At 39.6% G+C, this 27,230-nt stretch overlaps 1 protein-coding gene across 1 annotated transcript in view; it reads left to right on the forward strand.

Annotated features, from left to right (window-relative positions):
• PTPRN2 (protein tyrosine phosphatase receptor type N2) overlaps positions 1-27,230 on the forward strand; it is a 959,094-nt gene that overhangs the window by 895,675 nt on the left and 36,189 nt on the right. Inside the window, exons 15-17 of the mRNA XM_065400104.1 lie at positions 3,876-4,023; positions 9,793-9,866; positions 18,809-18,886. Coding sequence (XP_065256176.1) covers positions 3,876-4,023; positions 9,793-9,866; positions 18,809-18,886 — 300 coding nt within the window. The remainder of the gene's footprint in view (positions 1-3,875; positions 4,024-9,792; positions 9,867-18,808; positions 18,887-27,230) is intronic.

Consider the following 27,230-nt stretch of genomic DNA (forward strand, 5'->3'; position numbering starts at 1 on the left):
CCCACCCCTGGGGGGACACACGTGTTTTGCAAAAAAACAAGCTGTGTGTCAGACACCATTTCTTTACTGACAAACATAGTTTGATTTGCAAGAGAGAATAGTATCCTGCTTTGCTTGTTCTATAGGAAACATGATGAGATGGTAATTTTAGCAAAGCTTGCATTTGGCAGAAGACAGTTTTAAAGCCTATGATATCTTTCTGCAAAACCTGCGGAAAGGGCATGATAACCTCTCTCCCTTGGAATATGTTTTGAAGTGAGCATGTGGCATAGTATGGATTGTCTTCATAAAATATTTTTGAGGAACGGAAACTCTATTTGAATGCTTTTTGGGAAATCTTTCCAGACAATTATTTGTAGGCAAGTGTCACACAGTGGAATTAACTATGTTAGTAGGTGCTTGGAAAAGCAAACAATAAAAAATGGTCTGCCTTGACTGCAAACAAAGGGCTTTAAGGAACGATGATCTTGAAGTATATGATTCAAAATGAGGCATTTTGGATTCTTTTATGACTCTGCCCCAAACTTCCTTCATGACCTTTAGCGTGTCATTTAACCTCTTCAAACCTCAGTTTCTCCCTCAGCTTCCCCAAGTATTTTAGTGCTTATTATGATTGAAGAGGAGATACAGGAGAATAAAGATGTGGACATGTGGATTTAAAGTAGCAGGTCATAATTTTGTTAACTCTACTATTAAAGGGAGGGACTGATCTCTCCCACCCTCAAAATTACAAGTTATTAATTGGATCTAGTGCAGACTTAAAGGAATAATTGTTGGCCACCTTTCACCAAACTCCTACTACCAAATTCATGAGTCAGCCTAATGCCAAACCCTTATCTCTCTTCCCATGAGGAGGAATGAGAGTGTAGACAGGAATAACTAAGTCTGCAAAACTTAAGACCTTCCCATACCTCACAAGCTAATGGAGAACAGGGTCCACCAATCAGGGTACAGTGATTGGGCTTACCCCGGAGCTGGCCTCTCAAAGCCTTCTGTGTGCACTGGATGCCAGCCACAATTTGCAACACTATTTATTCACATTTATTGTCACAATCTCCTTTAGAATGGTATCAGAGGGGTAGCCGTGTTTGTCTGGATCTGTAAAAAGCGACAAAGAGTCCTGTGGCACCTTCTAGACTACAGACGTATTGGAGCATAAGCTTTCGTGGATGCATCCGACGAAGGGTGAAGCGGTGGATACCTAGACTTTAGTAAGGCATTTGATACGGTCTCACATGATATTCTTATCAATAAACTAGGCAAATACAACTTAGATGGGGCTACTATAAGGTGGGTGCATAACTGGCTGGATAACCGTAACTCAGAGAGTAGTTATTAATGGTTCCCAATCCTGCTGGAAAGGTATAACAAGTGGGGTTCCGCAGGGGTCTGTTTTGGGACCGGCTCCGTTCAATATCTTCATCAACAACTTAGATATTGGCATAGAAAGTACGCTCATTAAGTTTGCAGATGATACCTAACTGGGAGGGATTGCAACTGCTTTGGAGGATAGGGTCATAATTCAAAATGATCTGGACAAATTGGAGAAATGGTCTGAGGTAAACAGAATGAAGTTTAACAAAGACAAATGCAAAGTGCTCCACTTAGGAAGAAAAAATCAGTTTCACACATACAGAATGGGAAGAGACTGTCTAGGAAGGAGTATGGCAGAAAGGGATCTAGGGGTTATAGTGGACCACAAGCTAAATATGAGTCAACAGTGTGATGCTATTGCAAAAAAAGCAAACATGATTCTGGGATGCATTAACAGGTGTGTTGTGAGCAAGACACGAGAAGTCATTCTTCCGCTCTACTCTGCACTGGTTAGGCCTCAGCTGGAGTATTGTGTCCAGTTCTGGGCACTGCATTTCAAGAAAGATGTGGAGAAATTGGAGAGAGTCCAGAGAAGAGCAACAAGAATGATTAAAGGTCTTGAGAACATGACCTGTGAAGCAAGGCTGAAAGAATTGGGTTTGTTTAGTTTGGAAAAGAGAAGACTGAGAGGGAACATGATAGCAGTTTTCAGGTATCTAAAAGGATGTCATGAGGAGGAGGGAAAAAACTTGTTCACCTTAGCCTCTAAGGATAGAACAAGAAGCAATGGGCTTAAACTGCAACAAGGGAGGTTTAGATTGGACATTAGGAAAAAGTTCCTAACTGTCAGGGTGGTTAAACACTGGAATAAACTGCCTAGGGAGGTTGTGGAATCTCCATCTCTGGAGATATTTAAGAGTAGGTTAGATAAATGTCTATCCGGAATGGTCTAGACAGTATTTGGTCCTGCCATGAGGGCAGGGGACTGGACTCGATGACCTCTCGAGGTCCCTTCCAGTCCTTGAATCTATGAAGTGGGTATTCACCTATGAAAGCTTATGCTCCAATACATCTGTTAGTCTATAAGGTGCCAAAGGACTCTTTGTCGCTTTTTAGAATGGTACTGTCCCTTATCCAGATCCCTTTTGGGGTCAGGAAGAAATCTTCCCTCAGGGCATGACTAGCAATATATCCAGTGGTGGCTGCGTTCCCTCCCCCACCCCCTTTCTCACAGCATCTTGGAGGCTTATGGATGCTGCAAGGAATGAAAGAACACTGGGCATCTCGCCAGTCTAGTGCAGAGAGAGAAAAAATTCCAATTTGTAAAAGATCATCTGGCCAGACCCTCAGCAAGCTTGAAAACCCAGCTCTGACAGCTACCCCTCGTAGAGGGCATGGCCTGTGAGGAAGCTTTCAGCAGCAAGAAGTCTGCTGAGTGCCTGGGAGTGCACGAAGAGAGGAGGGAGGGCTTGCTGGAGCCAGTCTGCTTCCTCACCTCCTCTCAACTGGTCAGTGGGTGGGCATGGGAGGCAGAGTGTGGAAGGCACCAGGCAAGAGTCCAGGTGTCTCTCTCCCACTCCCCCGGACTCAGCTCTCCCCAGACAATCCAATCAGCCACCTTTCCCCTCTATACCTCACCAAGGCAGGAAGAGGCATTTTATGATGTAGTATCACAAAAATGTTGTTTGGCAAACAATTTTATACTCTTCTTAACAGCTATGTCTGTAAATGCTGCAAGTTCGTTACACCTTGTGAGTGCTCCAACACTTTATAGGGTAAGGCATGGCCCCTGCCTGGAAGAGCACACATTCTTACATGGGATCGTCCTATGTTAAATAATTGTTTGAATAATGGACATAAGCTTCTCTTCCATTCCTTGATCTGGAGTGACCAGATGTCCTGATTTTTGGGTCTTTTTCTTATATAGGCTCCTATTACCCCCCCCACCATCTGTCCCGATTTTTCACATTTGCTGTCTGGTCACCCTACCTTGATCTGAGCTTAAAAGGGACCTATGCACTTTTCTAGGTATTGAAGAGGAAATAGCTTGTGGTTGATGTTCCATGGCTGGGGCTGGAGGGGTGTCTAAAAGCATTTCACCTGAGCAAAGCTAAAGCACTGTTTTTAATGTTAGACATTCATATTTTGTGTGTCACAATTGAGTTTAAACAACATTATAAATCAGTGATTTAACTGTAAGACCTTTTGTGTACCATCACCTCTATTCAAACATGGTTCAGAATTCCTGTCGTTTTTACTTGTATGTATACTGTCAACACTTCTTCCCTGCCCCTACAGATAAGCCAAACTGCAGCATCTTATCTGCATTCTCCATTTCTCCCCTATTCAATCCCCTGGGACTTTGAGAGTTTGGAAAATTGGAGCAGGATCTGAACCACCCCTGGTTTCTGGCTTTGTAAGCACCACCTTACGTTTGGTCCAGTTTTACTTTCGACCCCAAATACAGTATATAAATTCTTTTAGCTCAGGCCTGTATTTGGATAGTACATTGCTAACCTGTATATAAAACGGTGCCTGATGGTATGTTCTTTTCATTTCAGTCCTACATGGAAGACCATCTGAAGAATAAAAATCGTCTGGAGAAAGAGTGGGAGGCCCTTTGTGCTTATCAAGCTGAACCCAATGCTATGACCATTGCCCAGAAGGAGGAGAATGTCCAGAAGAATCGCTCTCAAAGTGTCGTAACGTGTATGTACCCTTGAAATTGGAGTGAATATATATTAATTCCTTGATGTTCTCCTTACCACCTTTTGGTAAAGCATTATCAGAGCTATATGTGAAGGGCAAAGCATTATGCAAAACAGTGTTTGTTTCTATCTAAAAGAAAATCACAGCTTTCAATATTTGCTTGATATGCAGCCTGTTTGTCCTGTCAGACATTTGAATTGTCTCCTTATGTTTTACTTGAAAAATGTATAGCTGTATCACACGACATTTCAGAACAGTGACAGCAAGTGCTGTACCATGTAAATCAACACCCAGCATGCTTTTCAAACATTGTCATGCAGTTTCTGTGCAAGATCAGCAGTTATGGTTATTCAGTACAAATAAGCTTGGCTTGGCTTTAGATGAGCTGGTATCATGTTAATTCAAAGCAGTAATACCAGCAGTTTGTAATGAGAGCCAGAGTAATCTGTTCATCAGATACTCAGCTGTAGTGAGTGAGCCCCTATAGGCTTAATTGGAAAAGCTTAGGAACTGGCTGCTGTTCTCTGTTAGGCTTAGGACGAAAAACAAGGCTGAAAGTGGCCAATATTTGTATTCCTAGAATCTGTTGTTTTTTTATGTAAAAGGCTGTCTTTGTGAGTATAAATACAAGCAGCATATCTACTGTATGTATTTTCTACTAGATTACACTACTGGCTGTAACTAACATTATTTGCTAAATGTTGAGCCCCAAAAACAGAGAGAAATTGACCACAATTTTTATTAAATAACCAGTGGAACAAAACCTAAACCAAGAACAGTCAGGACCCACAGCTGCAATGGCAGCTTTATTTCAAAGAGTGCCTGCAATCCAGCTGTGTGGTTTGGCAGATACCATTAACCATTTACATTTTTTAAGTGCTCTGAAAACATTAATTTTCCCTATGACAGCTGCAAGTGTACATTGTACAGTTGGGGAAATGGAGACAGGTAACACATTGAGTCAGAGCCAGGATTAGAGCTGAAGCGTTGCTAGCGCCACATTACTACTTAACTTAGCCCTTCAGTGCATGGCAGCTTGGGAAGCCCTTCAATTCTGCTTGGTTATGATCAAGGTTCCCTTCCCAACACTATCTTTCCTAAGAGTACATAAACCAGAAGAATACAGAGTGGAGAATAGTCAATTTTGCACTATCAATTCGCTTTGGTGACTGTGGAGCTGACCCAAAGCCCATTGAAATAAAATGCAAGATTTCAGTGGGCTTTGGAATCAGAAACTTTTCAATAGACCTATCTCAGAAGTGCAGTAATAAGCACCAAGTTCTGGCAAAGTAACTTTATCCACCAGAGCTAAAGAATTGCAAGGCTTTTGCGTCCTTTTAAGTGCTAATAGGAAAAAAATATCTGCTGACATAGCATGGAGCAGTTTATCACTCTTGTTAACAGATCCTGCTCAAAACGAATCTTCTTAAAGTGTACTTGTGAGTATGGACTTGCAGTCATTCCACTGTAAGCTGCGATCTGTCCCATCTCATAAACTAAGATGGATCATCCCTGGTTAGCAGTTAAGTGGAAGGCTGCCGAGGAAAGCATAGATGCTCCAAGAAAAGGTATTGGTTGTTCTGCAGGTGACTCTTCCCTTTGAGTCCAAGCTGAACCAATCCTGTATGGTGGTAGGGGACACTGTGCTGTGGAGAGGTGACAATTTGGCTGAGATTTAAAATGGAGGTATTTTGGTCCAATAAAGATCCCATAGTACTTTTGCAAAAATAAGAGTGCTAAAACCCCGTTTCCTGGGAAAATTTAAATGCTGGAAATTGCATTCTGCCTAGTAATGTACTTGATGTTCCCCTAGTAGTCTGAATTGGACAGAGTAAGCTTCACTTTCTTTCCTAAATTGTAACATTGTTGCTGTGCTGTGTTAAAAAGAGGTGTTTCAGTGATGGGTGAAGAAATGTGAGCCAGAACTTCAACGGTTACATTTTGATCGGTTGATGGTTATATATTCCTATGGAAAACTATATACCCTTTTTAAAAATAAATGACTCATTTAGTAAGTAAACTTTTTGGTAAAATAATGGTTTCTATGAATTCTCTACCATGCATGTTTTCCTTGCGTACCTTGCACGAATGGTACTGTGAAATAAATTAACTAGATTTCAATACAAATGCGAGAAAAGTTAACCTTTGGCTAATATCAAGTGAACTAAGTGCAAAGTAGGATCATGTGTCACTTTACATAATCTTCAGGCTGTTTAGTTTTTATTTTTCAACAGTTCACAAGTTCCACAGTTCAGTACAGTGTTTTACATGTATATATAAGTGTAGCAAAAAAAATCACACATGAAGCATGGAGAAGGCTTGTCCAGTGGTTAGGACACCAGTATGGGACTTGGGAGATATTGGTTCAATTCCTGCTTTACCACAGATTTCCTGTGTGACCTTGGGCATGTCACTTAATCTCTCTCTGCCTCACTTCCCCATATGAAAAATAATGGGGAATTTCCCTAACTCACCATGATGTTGTGAGGATAAATACATTGAAGATTGTGCATTGCTGTTGTGGGCTATATCAGTACCTAAGTTAGATAAAGACACCTAATTTTATATAGCACCAGCTAAAAGTGTGTGTGTGTGATGTTTTCTCCTTTGCAGACCCCCAGGTTATTGAGCTTTCCTTTCCTCAACTTTCCCATCTCACATGTCTCGTTGTCACATGTCGTTTCTGATCTGGCCAGAATAATAGCAAATGCAAAGAACTAGTCTGATGTTTAGCATAGCTTTAGTAGATCCAGTAAACATCTGAACTAGTGGGAGTAATGACTAGCATTAGTCCTGTCCAGAGTTGTATCTTCTCTCTCATTTTCATAGTTCCTTTCTGTGTCCACCCTGTTTCCTTTTTCATCTTTCTAACTTTCTTGTGGGTCCTCTCCGGGTTTCTTTCTCTTTCTTTCTTTCTCCTCCTTCCTGCCTTTTTCTGCTACTGCTTCTACTCTGCTTTGAACTTAATCAATACACAGTTCCTAGCAAAATTATTAGTCCACAGAAGTTGCACCAGTCACTATTTACCGTTATTGTCACCACAAAGAACAGATGTCCATAATTGCTGAATATGTTTTTGGAGAGTGACTACCAGTTTCTGGAGGCTTTGGTGTGTCAACAAACACATATGAACATAATGGGCTCATTGCCAACACTCGATGCCACCTGAAAGCAAACATAGGCATAAACTCTTAAGAAAACATGTCCATAACTTACCCTGGGAGCTTTCTTGGGAGTAAATGGGACTTCTTCCATTTCATCACCAAACGCTTTTCAAACATATTACTCCTCTCACCCTTCAATAAACCTACCATGGCACCATAATAAGATGGCATCACTGATGTGGTGTATCATGACAAAGTATTAAATTAAAAAAATTAACTGATTCCCGGACTTATTGATCTGACACTTAGTTTGACTCTCCAATAGAAAGCTAACACCAGTTTACTAAACCTTAATGAGTCACTGTCTCTCTCGTTTATCTGTTACTTAAAAATGTGGTGCCACATTCTCTTTGTTGATTAGTTAGTTCAGGGTCCCTGCCTTCCAGTGGCTGAGACTTCTCCTAAGTGCCTATTTAGCTCCATGAAGCATGAGGGTTTGTCTCCAGACCACATTTAGCACATTTAAGCCGTGTGCTTCCTGTAGCCAGAAAATTGCAGAGCTATAATTCTTCTTCATACATCCTTTACAATAAGCAAGGTTGTGAAGTTTTCTCTGACCAGTCACTGCCACCCTTATGATCTCAGATGTCACAAGGCACTAAAGCTGCCCATGGTAAAAATATCTGTAATACATTAGCGTTCTTGTAAAGAAAAAAAACGCACACACACTCTGAAGTAGTCAGAAATCCCTACTGTGCTGTGCTATGTATATGTTTGAGCAGAATGAGCTTTGTCATTCTTCATTCTGAGAATGGCACCTGAGTATGTCTACATTGCAATCTAAGGTATGACATACCTGTGCTAGTTTTACCTGCACTGGCTTGGCTAAAAATTGCAGTGTAGATATGGCAGCACGGACTTCAGCACTGCGAGTAGGTCCTCCGGGTCCCCAATGTGCCGCACAATTTGCCCTAACACCTGTAATGCTATCTACACTGGTGTTTTTAACCATGCTAAGGCAGGTGTGTCTGCCTGAGCTGCAGTTACACCTCGGATTGCAATGTAGATATACCCCAAGTACGCATCTCTCCTCCTAAGATATCTACTACAACTAACGTTTTGGATCATAAATCTTTTTTTAATTTTGTATAGTGGTTTCACAGGGAAGCCTGAGTTGAATAGCTTGACCACATTTTTTTCTCTGTCTTTTAGTGTTCCTCCTGTTTTATGTTGATGTGCCACTTATGGAATAATTTTATGAGAGGAGCCAAGAGTAGCTCAGTCCTTCTACATTATTTTTGCATCTCTAATTGGATTTCAGCAGAAGTGCTCCCATTGCTGGGTTAATTTTGCTGATGAGATCAAATGGTTGTAAATAACATTTCATGAGATCATACAACTGAGAAATCCAATCTATCTGATGTAAAACACAAGGTGGTCATTCCATCTTGTTTACATACTCAATACCCACCTCACCCCTCAAAAATAAAAGTAGGCGGATCTAATGGTCTTCTCATCTTATTTCCTTGTGTGTTAATTGTGCTGTTGGATGTCCCATTAAATGTTACACAGTGTAGAGAATTAATAAAATTGGGACAATTCTATTAGTGCTAATGAGCCAAATCATGGCCTCGTTAGTGTGATGATGCAGGGAGACCAAAAGCCCATCCCTGCAACCTTGCATAGGCTACCTTCATCATCAGTAGTACCGTGAGAGTGGAAGAAAGCTTCTCAGAGCTGCACAGATGGGTGAGAGGGGGTGGGGAACAGACAGGGCCTTGACTTCATCCAGGGCTGACAAGAGGGGAGGAAAGTTGGAATGGTTGTACTGGGTCCCTGAGTTCAGGGGGGCCACCAAAAAAACTTCTGTAACATGTGTGAATAAAGTGAAAAGGGAGGGAATGGGGCCCCAGTGAACATGATGTACCAGGGCCCCAATATTCTTTCGACAGGCCTGGCTCCATCCAACTACTGCACTGAGCAGGATAGCTCTGCCAGATCATGTATTGTACTGGACACCGTTTACTCTCTCCCAGCGGAAGTGGGAGAGGGACTCTGAATCACAAGTTCCCTCCCACGCTGCTCCAGCAGCAGCCCAACAATGTGCTGTCCCTTAATCGGGACAATTTGTTATATCACAATCCAGCCATAAATTGCATTTTGCTGTTCCTGTTAGAAATAATCAGAAATGCAAGGTCTGCATGTATTAACTCCTGGCTTTATGTTTCAGAACAATATCATTTTATAAAGAAACCAGGTGGAAAAGGCCCATTGGGTCATCCAGTCTATCTCCCTGCAAGTGCAGGCTTGTTCTCTACAGATTTTTTTTTTTAGGATTTTTTCCTAGTCTAGTCTGAAATTTCATGAGCAATGGAGCTTGTCCCTCTTCTTATGTGAGACTGTTCACATCTGGAAGATTGTTACCATGAGAAAATGTTTTCGGAAGTTAGCCTCTAAAATCTTCTTTCAAAGAGTTTCATTTCATGAATGAAGTTGGGACTGTAGCAAAGCTAAGCCAATTTAGTAGTTAAAATAAAATAACTCTCCCCCAATATTTTACATTGTCTGCTTTTGAAATGTACATTAGTTTGCCTTTAATTATTTTTTAACTTAACAAGTGTGGAAAATTTGGGTGGAAATGCTATATTTTATTTTGCCTTTACAGATGATCATTCCAGGATATGCTTGAAAGCTGAAAATAGCCATGACAATTCAGACTACATCAATGCCAGCCCAATTGTAAGTACAGTATCCCATGTGAAGTAATCCAAATAATCCAGCTTTTATCCTTAGGCTATCAGCATAAAATGTTAACTTGATGCAAGGCACCACTGTAATAACAGTGTCTTGGGTCTATATCTACCTCCAGTTCCCCAACATTAATGACTCAAGCCATCACTTGGGAGTGCAAATACATAAATTCCATACACTTGCATATAATGCCTTTGAAGATTGTAGACAAAGAACAATAATGCCAATAGATAACGAGTCTTAAATCTACATATTATTTTCCTGTACCTGACAGTAGTGACTTGGCAACTGCACAACTCAGCACGGTACATTTAATTCAACAGACCTTTTCCATTATGTAAGGAGGTTTGCCTGCCTTTCTGTCACTCTCTAAGTTTTCACTCTTACTGTCCCTATCCTAAAAACTACCATGTATTAGAATGGTTTCCATAGCCACAGAGAGCTGGGCTTTGCTTCTTGTAAAGCCAGTCAAATTTCAAAGGTGACCCTTCCTCTTTCCCTCCATCATCTGTTGCCTTCCTGGTGCTGAGTGATTTACTTCTGCAGCTGTCCGTGTCTACCTCTGATCTTGCTGTTCTCAAAGCAGAGAATGTAATCTCTTACCACCACCTATATTATAATTCAAACGCCAATTTAGGTCAATGCAGTTCTTAGGTCATATCCCTCCAAACTTTCTAACAAGCCACCTTGTACTTCTCCCATCCCCACACAAATTGAATGTGCATCTTTTATTTTGTCCATGAAAGATACCAAAGGCCTCTCTGTTTTTTAGGTACAGAACAGGTATGGCACATCCAGCAGCATTGCCCTATCATGGTGTCTCAATCCTGACATGGTAGAACCATCTCTAGGCATGAGGAAGTAGTGTTCTCCCATTGTCCACTTCGTCCTTGCCTCTCTGAGGCTGCCACTTGAGGGGCTATTTATACTGGTGGTTTTTATTTGTGTCACTTTAGGACACTGAAAATCATTAGAAGGAAATAACTTTGACCAAGCATTTAGGCTGGAGAATTAGGTAACACTGTAGCATGCTATGTACCCTATTACTGGCTCCTGGACCAATTTCCAGTGTCACTCTCTCAGTTAAATCATTTTGTGTGGACTATGCAACTGGCAAATTGCAACAGAAAGGTTTGAAATTGCAGGTTGTTTCCTTCCAATTTTTGTTGACAACACTTCCCTTTCTAAAAGAGCATCTTGTTGGGATTGTACTCTGAGCTACACATCTGGTATTTTGAGCAGAATTTGAAAGGTTTGATTTTCTTGAGTATAAAACAGTTTAATGAAACGCTCTCCAGAGACTCAGTACAAGATACCAAATCTCCTGAAAGTCTTTAGGGTGCTGTGGAGTATCAGTGTTTTGTGCCTAATATGTACTCTGGGGACCAGACCACCAGTCCAGTTCTGACTATTCTAATGTTCAGTTGTGCAAAGCAGCCATAAAAGTCAGTGGATCTAGCCGCATGAGGATTTTCCCTATGTAAGAGAATCTTTTGGTGGCATACTAGCCATTTGTGGCTCCTGCCCTAGGGAAAAGGGGAATGACCAGAGTATCACTGCACTCCAGGGATTCCCAGCTGCTGGGATGGCCCCTTGGGGTCAAGGGCAGCTGAGCATAAGTTAGAGCAGCCTTTAGGCTGCCCTATATCTGTCTGGGACTGGACCATTCCCTGGTCAGCATGAGGATCAGGGGATCATAATGGTGGCTTAAAGCCACCTTTTCACACTCCCTCACTCTCCCATTGTGCACTGTGCACAACTCAATCAGACCTGAGGTTCTGCCTCTGGAGCTTCAAGGCTTCTTTCTTTCCCATCTTTCATTGTTTAATTCTCTTCAGGACACAGTCAACGAGTTATGTTTGATCAAACCTTGAAAAGCCTTCAGGCTTGTCAACATTGAAAAGGCTGCAGTGGCACAGCGGCAGTGGTGTAGTGCTTCAGTGAAGCTGCTTTCTACATGGATGGAAAGGCTTCTCCTGTCAGTGTAGGTAATCCACCTCCCCGAGAGGTGGCAGCTAGGTTGACAGGAGAAGCCCTCCTGTTAACTTAGCACTGTCTACAGTGGAAGTTAGGTCGGTATAACTGCATCACTCGGGTGTGGATTTTCTACACCCATGAGTGACATAGTTATAGCATCCTAAATTGCTACTGTAGACCACGCCTTAGTTTAATTGTATGAATTGAGAGGTTTTGCTCTGAAGACAGGAGTGGGAGCTGTAAACAGAAAACATGATATTCTATTTTCTAAGGGCTATGGTGTGAACCGCTTATTCATATTAGTGAGCACTTACTCACACCACTACTCTTGTAAGTGAGAGTCCAGCAGTCTGGCCTTCATTGTCTGATACAGCTGTAAAGCACCCAGAGTGCTTGGGAATGGACCCATATGCAAATCTCTAGGTTATCTGTTCCTTGAAATGTTTTTATTAAATGAAAATGCACCGAAGTTTGAGGTGATGGGATAGGTGCGGGCACCAGAGAAAGGTGTCCTCTGGGCATAGGTGGGAATGGAGCCCCCAGAGTCCGTGCAAAGGCGCAGAACCTTTGTGTGGATAGTCCTGCCAAGAGCTGTAGTATGTTGCAGGATCGAGCCCACAGTCTGGGGACAACTGCAAAGAGAAACTTGTGAGTGTTCACCCCACAGGAGGAAACAATCTGGCCCAGGTTTATTGAAAGGCTGTGGAGATCAGACAAGCACGGTCTGTGTTACATGAAATAAGGAAACTGTTGCAAGATTAGAATTGTTTCCTAAGGGTTTGTTGGGTTCAATTTTAACTGTTTGCAAACCAACAGACTGAGTATGTCATTCCCGAAGATGATGCAGTGGGAAATTTCTGGGGAGCAGTGACCCATCCATAAGACCACAGTGGAAACCTAGTTGTCAGAAGCTCTTTAAGTTTAAGCGAAGCAAAGGATGTTTTGTTTTAGCTAGATTTGTTAATTTGGTATCAGTTCATCAGATAATGGAGGGAAAGACTGAGCCATTCTAGTTTGTAGCAAATCCTGGGACTTCCCAATCCTTCCTCCCCCCAGGTCTGGACCCATTTAGAACTAGTCCCTAAGAGCACATAGAAAGCTTGATCTGTAGTCCTTACCCACTTGAGACAATCATTGAAGGCAGAGCCTAATGTCTATACTGTGTATTGCTATTGCTTTTGTCTGACATATTTTCTCTTAGCTTTATTAGCTACATACACCTCTACCTCGATATAATGCTGTCCTCGGGAGCCAAAAAATCTTACCGCGTTATAGGTGAAACCGCATTATATCGAACTTGCTTTGATCCGCCGGAGTGCGCAGCCCCGCCCCCCGGAGCACTGCTTTACCGCGTTATATCAGAATTCGTGTTATATCGGGTCACGTTATATCGGGGTAGAGGTGTACTTGGTTTGTTCTTTCTTGAAACATACAGTAGATTTGAAATACCAGTGATTCCTCCTTTACTCATTCTTGCAATAATCATACCATATCTTTTTTTATAATTCTGCCTTTCAGTTTAAATAACCTCAGTAATTATCATGTCAATACAATGACGTTTTTGATGCACTTATGCCTTGGCGTGCTTGGACTGGAAGTGAGTATTGTAGTGTACTGCAATGTGACCATTAATAACACAAGATCAGTACAGTCTGAACTGAACTAGAAGAGGATTTTTTTCCCCTTGCATATGTGAGCCGTCTGATGAGGGTGCAGTGTAAAATAAAGCAATTATATTCAAGACTCAGAAAAGGAGGCTTCCAGGGGTGTACTTGTAGCTGTGTATATCCAGCTTTGGGGTCAGTGGTCCCATCTCCAGCTGGAGCTCTCTCAACCTTGATTTAAGTCTAAATGAGTGCAGCAATACAGGCTGAAAACAATTCTCCACACTACACAATGAGCTGGCCACCTGCCCACGTGTTTCTTTCTTTTTAAAAAAGCTACCCCTTCAAGACCTCCATTCCTCCCAGTATGTTATGAAAACTGGGGTTAGACTCATGGCCTCAACATGGTTGAAAGTGTGTGGGGAAGGTCAGTAGAGCGATTTGATCAATGCTCTTTCCTTATCCCTTTAATTTTATTCTAGTGTAAAACAAGGCAGAAGGGATTCTTATGAAATTCCATGGAGTGAAAGTGAGGTGGAAGTCTGCTTTCCTTTCCTCTGAAATAACATAAAGTACTAAGATGATAACTCTGCCACCGGCAGTTGAATGAAAAGCTTGCAATTACAGCACAAGGAGACCCTGACTGTGCAGAATAAAACTGTGATAATTACATCTGTCATATTTGTACTTAGTCCTCATTAAATTTCAGGGAAATCATCCAGTAGTAAATAATGTGCAATCTCTGCTTTTAAATCAGAGGTCATGAAAGTAAATGGGAATTCTGTTTTTCCTCATAGGGTGTCTGAGAGGGAAAAAAAACCCCATCAACTACATTAAAAACTCAGCTTGCTTATTATTGAAGACACCAGACTGAGGAATGTCATTAGCATGACAGTTTGTTCAAACACAGCATACAAATTTTATCATGGAGAATAGACACTGAAATTCATAATGGCATTCACAACCAGATTTGCTTCTTTCATTCCATAATGGTTTTTAAAAGAAGGATTTTTAAATTGTTTTAAATTGTAATTCAAGTATAAAGATAGGGACCAATTACCACCCCACCTTTTTTTATTTTAATGTAGAGATGAAAGTGATGACTAAATAGTACTGTATTTGCTGGTTAGGCTTACTACTAAGGAAAGAAATTGCAATGATAACACAAGAATATTTACAATCCCTGTAAGTAATGAAAGGATATGTGGGAGTAAACTGTATTAATGTTGCAAAAAACATCAGATCTGAGAACTGCATTTTAAATTGCTTTGTTTTATACGTATATTTTAAGGCACTGGTCAGTGCTTAACCTGCTTTCCTAGCATTATAATGATAAAAACTGTGGAAACGATAGATGTACCAGTCTTGCATACAAGGTGGATATGCTGTTTCCAATCTCACACCAGTACAAATTAGGAGTAACTGTATTAGAGTCAGTGGATTTAAATCCATGTAAAAATGGTATAAATGAGCTCACATCAGACCCAGCATATCAGTCTGTGTATAGTAATGATCCTAGGAGTCTATGAATATGTCAGTGTAATAAATTTATAAATTACATAAGATTTCATAATGATTAATGATGCAGGTATATACTTATGCCTTTAGTTTGCTCTTTTATGAACAATAGTTAACAGGTACCTACAAATAACTTAAATCCAAATACAATACAGTTGGCTGATTACAACTGGAATATACTGATTTTGCTGTATTTCATTAGAAATACAGTCAAATCAGTGAAATCAGTGAAATCCTGCAATAGCCTCATTTGTATCTAAAACACCCAATGAAACGATGAGTTTTACTGTGAGTATAAATTAATGAGATTTGTGCAAAGTCTTAGCATGGACAAGTTGGATAGTGTTGTATTCAGAAAAACAAAAAGCAGAATTAAAGCAGTAGTTTTAATTTTGTATCAATGTAACGATGGAAATATAATTATGTAGTATCATAACCTGAAATTATTGCTGTTAAAGTTGGGCACTACTAATCATGACATTATGTTCATTGTGCTGTTCTCCTGTTTAAGATATCATATATCAACTTTCATTTTAAAATACCCTAGAAAGCCACAAGATATGTTATTAACCCATCTTAGGTTTATGAGTTATTTGATTTGATCTTCTAGAAAACTCCTTTTCTGACAGTAAGTCTGAATAGGATAGATAGTTCCTTTGAGGTTCTTTTTGCGTAGTTTTTCTTTCTTGTGAACTTTTAGCAGTGATAGTAATCAAAATTAATGCAGTTAATTGCGCTTTGGTTTGTAGTGGTCCTTGATCCTTTTGTTTTCCCTTCCCCAAATGAAATCATGGAAAAATAGACTGGTACATTATCACACCACCTTTTCTGCCATTCCTGTGCAGCAGTGGAAAATGAAAATTCCATTATAGTAGAACATTTGTAATAATTGCACCACTTTCTTTCTAAAAATGGCTGAGCCATTTACTGCTGATGTAAAGCATGTGAAACTAAAAATTAAAAAAAAAAAAATTAATTAAACTTTGAGCTTTGGGGCACGGGGGTAGGTGCAGAGAGAAATCTTGTTCTCATTGAACAATTACATATGTAACATGTTTTCTAAAGATTGTTCCAGGACAAAACTTTAGCAAACCAGACCTGTTGATTTTTGTTTTAATAAGCTGATAGTTTGGGGTCTGATGTTTTCTGCTCTGGATTACTTGTTTTTCATCTAATTTTGGGGAAGAAAGTGGGTAATGGATCCTGGAGGGAGGATAGTGACTAGGTGAGGATACAAAATGCTGTGCTTTGCTCAATGATCAGTTGGTTTAAAAACCATTACTGATTTTATTTATTTATTCCGATTATTATTAACTACAATAAAAGAGGGCCCATCTGGTGCCCATGACAGTCTTTTAAAAGTACATTAATAAACAAATAGACCCATCAATTATCCAGATCACATCATATCAAATTTGATCAAAGTGGTGACTTTTCAAAGTCTTCCTAAAATATGTAGTCTTTGAAGCTGTAAATATAAAAAAGTTAACAAAAACAGGCATTATGTTTAATTAGTTTAGTCTTTGCTCTATTTTTGTTCAATTAAAGATAATTTAATAGCATGATGGGGCTTTCTGCCATCTTCTATTTGCTCTGAGCGTACAAAGTGTTCCTGCTTATAATTATTTTCTGTACAACAGAATGTGCTCAGAATGTTAACGCTTGTAATTGTCTTCTGAGTTATTGTTAAATTGATGATACATTTCACCACTTTGTGCTCATTATGATGTTTGCCACGTTCCAAACAGCACCTTTGTGACAGTAGCTGATTAATGCTGAAATGCCAAGAGTGGCCTATTCCTGATTTATCAGATAGCTGAGTGTTTAGAAGTATTTCTTCCATGACAGTGCTACTTACATCATCACTGACTTCTTGTGCCTTTGTTTTCTGGTGTATACACATGCACGCACATAGGTGATCAGTTTAAAAAAAATCCAAACAAATTATGATCTTTAATACTTATTTGCTTTGGCTGAGATTTTCAGAGAGAAGCCTAAAGTCAGGCTCCTAAATCTGTAATTAGATATCTAAATAAGTGACCTGCTTTCAAAAGTGCTAAGCACACTGCAGTTTCCATTGAGGTCAGTGGGACCTTCTGGGCAGATTGCTTTTGAAAACCAAACTATTTAGGCCCAGTTCAGCAAAGCAATTAAGTCTGTGTTTAAGTCCCATTGAAGTCAATGGGACTTAATCACATGTTTTGCTAAATTGGGCCCTTATTTAGATGCCTAATTTTAAACTTTATTTTTGAAAAATGTGGTCCTTCTTACCTGATTCCCAAATTTTGCTGATAATCATATTTCTGATTGTGAAAAAAGCTATTTTTTTCTTGGTCTCAAAATACCTTTAATACTAAATGTCCTGCCTCCAGAATTGCTTTTGACAAAAGGCAGAGTTGCCTTTGTCAAAAGCTCTGCCAACTTGTTTGCAGAAAAGGCAAACATTTCAATGAATCAGTCGCTTAAACAAGAGTGTAATACAAACAAGGAATTAGAAACACTTTTATTTTTGTCAAGGTTTCTTCTAACAGTGTGTTGTATTTTAAAAGTAGGCTTTTATTAAAATGGACTCAGCAACATAATTTTACTTGCATTGTGTTGTCATGGGTGAATTTTAATATTAGGTGCAGTTTTAATTATGCATCAGAAAATTAGAAGCATAAAAGGTTTTTTCTACTTTTTTGCAACATTCATCACATTGTTGTTCTATTAGAATAACTTACATCTGTTCTTTTATGTTCCTTCCCTCTTTTCTATTGCACATAATTATGAGGTGCCTTCTTTTATGCTGACATCCACCATCACTGAAAATTTTGATAGGCTATGAATAAATTCAGTAGATGCCTGTTAATGGAAATATGACTTGCATTCATTCCTGTTAAGATCTTAACTTCACTTACAGTGCAAAAAACTGTATTGGGGTGAAGTAAAGTCTTTGAGTCAAATTCTGTTCTCAGTAATTTGGCATTGGCTACAAATTATTCTCACTGACTTCAACGGGAGTTGCATGAGAGCAGAATTGGGCCCTTTCTCTTTACATTCAAAGTTTTGTCTTGGTCTCCTAAGGGTTAGAATGAGTATTTAAAAAAAAAATCCCTCAGCCAATCTTCTCTTTAGCAGGAGAATGGGGCCTGAGATTTGAGATCAAGAAAACTACTCATCAGTTTGAAAACATTCATTGTAACACACTAATCCTATTTACTCTTGATGGCTTTGTTTCTTAGCTTTTTTCCCCCCTGTTCAGTCAGTCTTTGAATTAAATGTTATAATTAAGGTCTTTAAGCAGATCTTCCTCTATTGAGGCTAGAAGCATGCATTTAGACAAATCAACTAGCCAGAAAAAGCCAGAAACCAAATTTGTTCTCCATTTTTGCTTGTTATATGTGCCCTTGAGTGGCACAGTGGAAACGGAGCAGTTATTTAGATGTGCCCAGCATTCCTAACACTCAGTGAAGAAAAATGTTTCAAAATGACTTCTGGGTTGCTATGAAACCAAGATCATGGATCTCAAGTAAATGCTTTTGTCTGCAACTTCTCTTAAATGATGTTACACTACATATTTAGGACACAGAATGCTGATCATCAGTCATGCTGATATTGATCTGGTAACCTCACTCTTTTGTGGAAAGGAAGCTCCTCTGACCTAATGAATAGAAATAAAATGTTTTGCTCACCATCAAAGGACATGGGGGCACAGCAGTCCTCTAAGTGGTCCTTGGTTGTAGACAGAAGCACTTTCTTTCCCTAACCCATCTAGAGGTTTTTTTTGGTTTTGTTTTGGGTTTTTTTGCTTTTAATAAATCCAGTCTGTTCTCTCTTTTCTCACTCCAGATGGACCATGATCCCAGGAACCCTGCATATATTGCTACTCAGGGCCCTCTTCCTGCTACTGTTGCTGACTTCTGGCAGGTAAATCTTTCTTAGTTAACTTTCTTTTTGAAAGTTCATGTCTGAAGCTGGATTTATGTCATGAATTGAAAACCTTCCTGCACTTTTAGAAATGTTAGAGGTTTAAAACCAATTACCTTTTAGACAGCGTTTGTCATTCAGTTGGTAGGTGATCCTGAGCTTGTACATATCTTTAAAAGACATCACATGTAATTAACCAAGTCGTGTAAATATATGAAATTGTTTAAAAAGTTCTTGTGTAGACATTACCTGTAGAATCATAGGCCAAAATATTCAAACAGGAGTGCCTAATTTACGCTCTTAACTCCACGTTTAGACATCTACTTAAAACTGGTTTGATTTTCTGAGATTCTGACCTCCCTTAGAACCTGGTCTAGCATAAGGCCCTTACCCTGCAAAGACTTACATGCACTCTTAACTTTAGATACTGTGAGTGAGTAGAACCACTGAAATCTACTCCTTATCTACTCCACTTGAGCACATGCTTAAGTGGGTTCCTGGACAAGGAAGATTTCTTGAATTGGGACCACAGTGCGTAAGGCTAAGTGTGTGTAAGATCAGGGCCTAAGTTTGTAGTTACCCAGGTGCAAAAGTGGGCTTACTTTGCATGCACTCCATTGGGAGTGCACATGCAAAACCCTGACTTGGGCAAACATTTGGGTAGGTAAGTTGCCAATGCACATCACGCATGTGTGTAAGCGACAAAGAGAGAATTAAACATTTATTTGTTCGTATAAGTCTATGCTGGCAAATTTACTAAACATCAAGCTGTTGGTAATTAAACAGCATTACAATTCATTGGGGCTTATTATAAGGAGCAGAAAATGTTTTTATTCACTACTGTACTCTACTGTTTTGCGCTACAAATTTAGAGAATTTTTTAGCTGAGGTTTGAGGGACTATGGATAAAATTTTCAAAAGCGCCATAGGAGCTTCTATCCAATTGAATGTCATCAAACCTCTGTCTCACCTCATCTGTCCATCCATGTACAGACATACACATTGAGCTCATCTTTATTACAAAATATTGTATATTCAATTTATCTCTGTTACAAAGTATTTTCACATTTTCCTTTCACATTTATATTTCTATGTTTGTTGACAAATGAAGCAACAGGTCAAAATTTTTCTAAACTCTCTGATTTTGGGTACACTGGAGAGTTGGTTGAGAGAGATAGGACTGAATCTCAGGCAGAGTTTATTTAATAAAAAATAACCCAACAGTCTAGAGTACCAGCAACCTTAGAGTTGTTGAGTTGGGGCATTCTGTCGCCTGTCAGTGATGAGACTGCCCCTTAATTTCCAATATTTTTGGATGGTCAGATCCTTAGACTCAGTGATCTGAGCCATAGTCCTTAGTTAGAAGGCCACCCAGGGAGATGTGACTTCAATGTTCTTCCCTGAGTCTGTGCCAGGGAGGTACTCTTCCCTATGTCAGTATGTTTGGTGGATACATAAGAACGCTCAGTGTGTCCCTTATTTTATCCCTTGAGTCAGATAGCCATGTGTGTCAATTCTGTGGGGTGTGATACGGCCAGGGTAGCAGCATGAAGCAAAGGCTTCATTACGTAGTCACTTCCAAGAGGGAAGTACCTCCTTGTTGTAATAAGAAGCTGTCTCTGTTGCTGCCTAGACCAGAAGGCTCCAAGGGGTAATTTTGGCGAAAGAGCTAACTTTTCATGATTCTTTCAGGCAAATATATTTTAAGGGCCTGATTTTAAAAAAATGTTTGTGTGCATATTTCAAGTACTCGTACATTGCAAGTAGCTCATTAGATAGCTAACTGGCCATTTGCATGTCTAAATACCCAGTTTTGCTCATGCACTCATGGAAATAACATATGCAGTGGTGCATACCTATGCCCCTTCTTATATTTAAATGAGGCACTTAAAGAACAAACTTTTTATATATGAAATGTCAGCATTAAATTTTGCCTTAGCATAGCTAAGGTTTTTGCAACCCCAAAATGTACAGTATATTTAAAATCATGACATAACCTCAGAACTTTTTTTCCCCAATGTATTTGGTACAACCAGCTGATCCCTGTATCTATCACCTGCTGGCTTTCCCCTTTTCCTATACAATATTTTTATCTTTAAATTCCAGGCTCTCCTACTGCAGCCAGAAAGCCTTTACTGGAGTATTCTGAGGTGATGCTACTTTCCATGGTGGCTGCATTTGCCATATAATTTTCCTATCTCTCACTGTGCTGATTACCATGCTTGTGCCCAGGCCTCTCTGTTCCTGTGATATTGTAACACCACACTTTTTCCCGCCTCCAGATCTAGATAACGCATTCTTTTTCTGAAGGCAGGTTTTTCAACACATCAGAGTTGGACCACTTTCGCTGGCTGCTAGAAATTCCCAGCCATTCGTTTGAGCTATGATGTTGAACTGAGCCAAATAAGCTTCCCAGGAAGTCTTTCCTCAATGATAGTGGAGTTTTCCATCATTTGAGCTGGGACAGCTTGATCTGCCCCCTCTGGCCCACTATGGGTTACAAATGGGATTAAAAAAATTGTTGTAAATGTCTAGTCTTACCAAGTTCTCTGACTGGCCCAATTCCACATCTAGGCAGCTGATCTCTCTCTGTGCTCTCTGATCTTTCATTTCCTCCTTAAAGATAATTTTTCAGCTGCTTAAGTCCTGGCTGCCGCTCATCTTTGTTAGCAAGTTCCAAGTCAACCAAGCTTTCCTGGTCTCCTCCATGGAAAATTTTCTGATTAATGACATTCAGGTTGCTGGTCACCTCATTGATCCATCTTGCCATTCCAGACTGGGAGCGTTATATCTTCATCTGTAAATCATCCCCCAAACCTTCCTGGGAAACTTTCAGGTGCTGCTTTAAACCCATTTGTGAAACCAGCTTTTGTTTTAGGTCTTGTTTTAATTCCTTTGGGGCATTTTTGATTTCTACGAGCACCCCGATTATTCCATTTTGGTTCAACAGGAATACCAGCTCACAATTTCCCTCCTTGGAAACCAGATCCCACTTTTTACAGCAGTATTATTCCTTTTTAATCCAAGCAGGTAGCCGATTTGGGGGGCCTTGCAGGTTGTTTTGGTTAGGAGGAGATACTGATGATGGAGTCTGGTATTTCTTTGATGAAATCCAGTTTATTTTCACAGAATGTTCAATGTCCTGGTTCCCTGAACACAATAGGAATTAAACAATATGAGAGAGATTTTATTCACAATTCTAAGCCTTCTTTAGCTAGCACTTTACCCAAAAGTTCTCTCTCAGTTTTCTTCCTAAATATCACCCTACCAGGGCTTCTCTGACTGTGACTGGGGTTTCTTTGCTCCTTCTGTGTATTCCTGCTTCTTTTCTTTCCCACACATGGCTCCACCAATCAATTCCCTAGACCCCGAGTTTTCTATATTAGTCTCTAAGGAAACCCCTTAGGGCCAGTGGTTCAGCTTCTACTCTAGCCTTGCCATTTGCCTGCGTCTTTTGAAAGTGGCTCCTATTGTTTCATCTATCTGGTCCCGTAAAGGAGGTTGATTATTTCTTACATTTATCCTGAATGAATGTCAGTGGCTACACCCATCGGCTTCACTGAGGTTTCACTCCCTGCCCTACCACTATAAGAACAGTAAAATTCAACTCCTCCTGGAACAGGATTTGAAAACAAGGAGAGAGAACATTTCCAGTATGTAACAAGTTATCCCATCAGGAGTTTCATGTTGTGAATAATTTTGGAGGCATAACATTTTATTATTGTGTGTATATACTGCATATATAATACTGCATATATAATTCCATGACATAGTGAAGTATTTTACTTACCTCAATTTCACTTTAACTTGTGAACATTGAACTATTTTAAGAAGATCTTTGATCATATTATTCCAGTAAGATACTATTGTTAGATAGTCGGACGTATAGAAGCAATTATCCTTCTGCTGAGAAAAAAAAATCTTAGTTGTGCCTGTTTCGTAAACTGTAAATCTGCTTGGATCCCTGATCTCACAGTCGGTATGTATTAGGTTTGCTTTATAAGGTCTTACCCCTTTCTTACTTTTTAAGATATTAAAAAGCCTCTTCTTGATGATCCCCTCCACCCTCTTATTAGAACTTTGAGGACCTCACATTTTGCCTTGTTTTAACCTTTCCATTCATTTGGCCTGTGTGTCTGACATCATCTTTTTGGATTAGGAGAGGAGAATCTCTGTGGAGCATAACCCCACCTCTCCTCACTTTGTCATTTGAGGTGCCAAGGGCCGAACATGCAGAGTCTCAGTTGTCCTGGGAAACGAGACCACAAATTATATGTATGTGTATTTAACATGTAGATTGTGGAATCTGTCTATCCTTCCATCCCTCTCTACCTCCCTTATGTGCCCCCCCCCCCCCGCCAACTATAGTATCAGAGCACCTCACAATTTTTAGTGTAGGGTTAGGGAAATACTTTTAACCCTATTTTACAGATGGGCAAGTGAGGTACAGAAAATCAAGTGACTTGCCTAAAGTCACTATCTGTGTCAGAGCAGGAAACTGAACCTGGATCTCCTCAGTTCCAGGCTGCCATCCTAACCACTCTGCCATGCTTCCTTTGAAGCCTAGAGGCCAGCCAGTTCAGGACCTTATTGTATTGGGTGCTGTACAAACAAAGAGAACAAGAAACTCTGCCCCAAGTGATTTACAATCTAAAAGACAAGACATAACAGGTGGATGAAACAAACAAGCAGGTTAGGGTGGGGGGCAGGAGCATGGCAGAGCTGAACAGTACCATGGGGGGTCACAGCAATGGCTACATTGTTATCTTTTAGGTGTATTTTCCTGTGTCAGGATTCAGCTGCATCTTATCAGAATCAATAAAATAAATAAATATTGGTCTCTTCCAAAACTACACAAATAACTTAAGAATCCGACTCTTGATTTGTAGAACCGCAGAGTGTGTGGCCTCCATTTATAGGCAATTGTACCTCGGGTTTGGCAACCCTGGCTTTTCATTGTCTGACTCTGGTTCTGAAATTAATAAAAATGAGAAAGAAACAAATATATTGCCATCTGATGGCTGCCTCTGTAAAAACAAGTTAGTGGTCTCCAAGTGCAGTTCCCAGTCGACATGGGGCTACATCACCAAAGCTACCATAGCAAGTGACACACATACAGGCAATCTCAGGCCACGTACTGAATGAGTTTCCCAGGCATATTGGAAGGATTGTGTGGGGGTGCATGCTGTCCCCACCTCAGCTGTGGAGAAATATGATTTCCATCCCTAGTGCTCTCGGTGTGGCATGTTTTGTGAGCTCTAAAATTGATTTTAAAACAAACTGGTATCTCTACAGATTTTTCTCTTGTGGACTGTAGAGAAACATGCAGAACACATTGCTTTCAAGTCGTCTTGATTCATGAGTTTATTTTCCTTGCATGGAACTGAACTTATCTTCAAAAAGGGGAGCAGCCAAAAAGAGGCACAGTGATCGGATGTGTAAAATATGCAAATTTAATTTGATAAATGAAAGAAGGCAAGGGAGAGATGGGTGCATAACTGTACCCCCTCAAGGTTTAATAACATATCAAGCTATGTGAAATAAATACATCATTAGGTTTCAGAGTAGCAGCCGTGTTAGTCTGTATCCGCAAAAATAACAGGAGTACTTGTGGCACCTTAGAGACTAACAAATTTATTAGAGCATAAGCTTTCGTGGGCTACAACCCACTTCTTCGGATGCATATAGAGTGAAACATATATTGAGGAGATATATATACACACATACAGAGAGCATGAACAGGTGGGAGTTGTCTTACCAAGTCTGAGAGGCCAATTAAGTAAGAGAAAAAAAGCTTATGCTCTAATAAATTTGTTAGTCTCTAAGGTGCCACAAGTACTCCTGTTATTTTTGCAAATACATCATTAGTAATTGCACAGCCATTCAATAAAGCAGTGCATGGTTACCATGCTTGTCCTTGTATTATGGCTTAAATTGGATGGGGGAGTAGTAGTTGTACCCTCCCAATCTCTGCCTGCTAACCAAGTGCCATGCTCTCCATACCAAAATGAAATGCCAGTCATACCATATTGTGCAGATCTTCATAATATGATTTTCCCTCATTTGTGTGTGTGTGTCAATCGGCAATGTTAACATTGGTTAACAATCTTGACATTTAAATTGTCATAATTAGGCTTGATTTAACACCACATTGAAATGACTGGGAACAGTTCTTTCCTCTCTTAGGGTGTGTCTACACTTAAACTGCTACAGTGGCACCGCTACAGCGCTACATCTGCACTGCTGTAGCGCTGCAGTGTAGACACTACCTACACCGACCGGAGAATCCCTCCCATTGGTATAGGTAATCCACCTGCTGAAGAAGTGGTAGTTACGTTGACGGAAGAATTCTGTTGATCTGGTGCTGTCTACAATGGGGGTTAGGTCGGCTTACTTGTGTCTCTCAGGGTGTGGGATTTTTCATGCCCCTGAGAGATGTAGCTATGTTGATGTAAGTTTCCCAGTCCTTTGAGTTATTGTTTCAAGCTACCTGCAAAGATTGTTTATATCTCAACACACATTTTGAAGGCTGTCTTTGCAACCCTACAGACTTTTTCCAACAGCTTTCTGTCTTCAAAGTTCCGATTTGCTGAGCCATATGATTCAGCCATGACTTGGCCCAGTTTGACCCTTGTCTTATGTGAAATATTAAAGCTCATCAGACATTTTCCATCAAAACATTTTTGACAGAAAATTGGTCTTTTGACTTCATTTACATTTTCATGGGAAATATCCATTTGTATGGATATTTTTTGTTTTAATTGAAAAACTGCAAATCCAATCTCAAAACATGCCTTGATTTAAATTTTTGGTTTTTCAATGAAAACATAAGAAGTTTAAATGTAAACATTTTCATGTAATCAAAACTTTTTGTGGTGGGGGGGGAAATCATTTCGTGATTAACACTATCAGATATGCTATTCTACATTTGAAATGTAGAAGGTAAAAATAAACCATTGTTAAGTGAATTAAACTTCACAAAATCTAACGAGTAAAATATATCTGATTCTGGAATGGTTTGGATTTTACATTTTTAATTTTAAGGAATTTTCTTCTTTATCGGTGCTGAGTTTTTCTTCGTCTTTAAAATTGTTAGGTTTTATTAAAATCCTGAAAAATACATTTACCATTTTTTTTTTCCTGTGCTGCTACTTTATTCCCATTTTTCAAATACCCAAACTGTGGCTGCTGCAATGTATTTTAAAATATTGCCTATTACTTGGATGGTCGGCTTGTTGTTGTTGCTTCTAATGAACAGAAGTTGGATTTAACCTATGACCATATGTGTTGTCTACACTGAAATCCATTCATTCTTAAAATGTGTCCATCAGTCCCTGCTAAAGAAGTGCGATATTTCTAGTTGAAGCACATATGTGGTCACTTCCCTGGTCATTAAAATAAGGTCTAGGATTAGTGCCACCTTCCACACACAAGGTTTTGGATGGACTAGTCATTTTGAATATGCACTTAAAACAATTCTTGTAAGAATACCTGAAACATGAGAATTTTTAAATGATTAACCAACGTTGTTTTATTAAAAGCTAATGACCAAGGAGATATTTTAAAATTTTCTAATTTTTTTAAAGTTGTCACTCTGGATGATAGTGTTACACTGCAATGATTCTTTCATTTACAGCTTTATTTTTATCTTTATTTGGAAACCAATTCTGCAACTCTTATGCAAGTAATTCAGACAGAGTGAAATTCATCTTTATGCAGAGAGCACTCACCAGTTCTGTTCACCACTTATATGAGATTGACATGACACGTAGCCCTGGTGCGGGCTTTCTGCATATGGTGAATTTCACCCACAAGTAGCCCCAAAGATATCAAATTAATACACTTTTCATCTAAGGGTTGCAGGACTCGGCCCTTAATTTGTAATGAATTACCTGTGAGAACAGTCTTGAGATTGAAGCATACAGCAGAACCATGTTAAAAGATTGTTAAATTGAGCTGTGTTAATCCATGTGCATGTAGTTTGTAAAATTTTTAGTTAGTGCATAGAAAATGATCCTCTGTCCTCATTCATCAGCATAGCTTTCATAGCAGAATCAGTAGTGAGATCTCATATAATGAAGATTTCATTACGTTTACGTAATGCATTCCATTTACAGTTTCTTGGTCTACTGGAAGTATTATACAGTAATGATTAAAATGAAACTGCACTAGCTAAATGAACAAAGAATATCTTATTTTGCATTATTATTTTATTTGTATTACAGTAGCATTTAGAGGCTATGGCCCTAGTGTTATATGTTTGTACATATAACAACAAAGAGACAGTCCCTACATCAGAGAGCTTACAATTTCTTTGCTCTTTTATTGCATACATAATTTGCAA

This window comes from Emys orbicularis, chromosome 2, assembly GCF_028017835.1.
Source record: "Emys orbicularis isolate rEmyOrb1 chromosome 2, rEmyOrb1.hap1, whole genome shotgun sequence".
NCBI classification, from domain to species: domain Eukaryota; kingdom Metazoa; phylum Chordata; order Testudines; family Emydidae; genus Emys; species Emys orbicularis.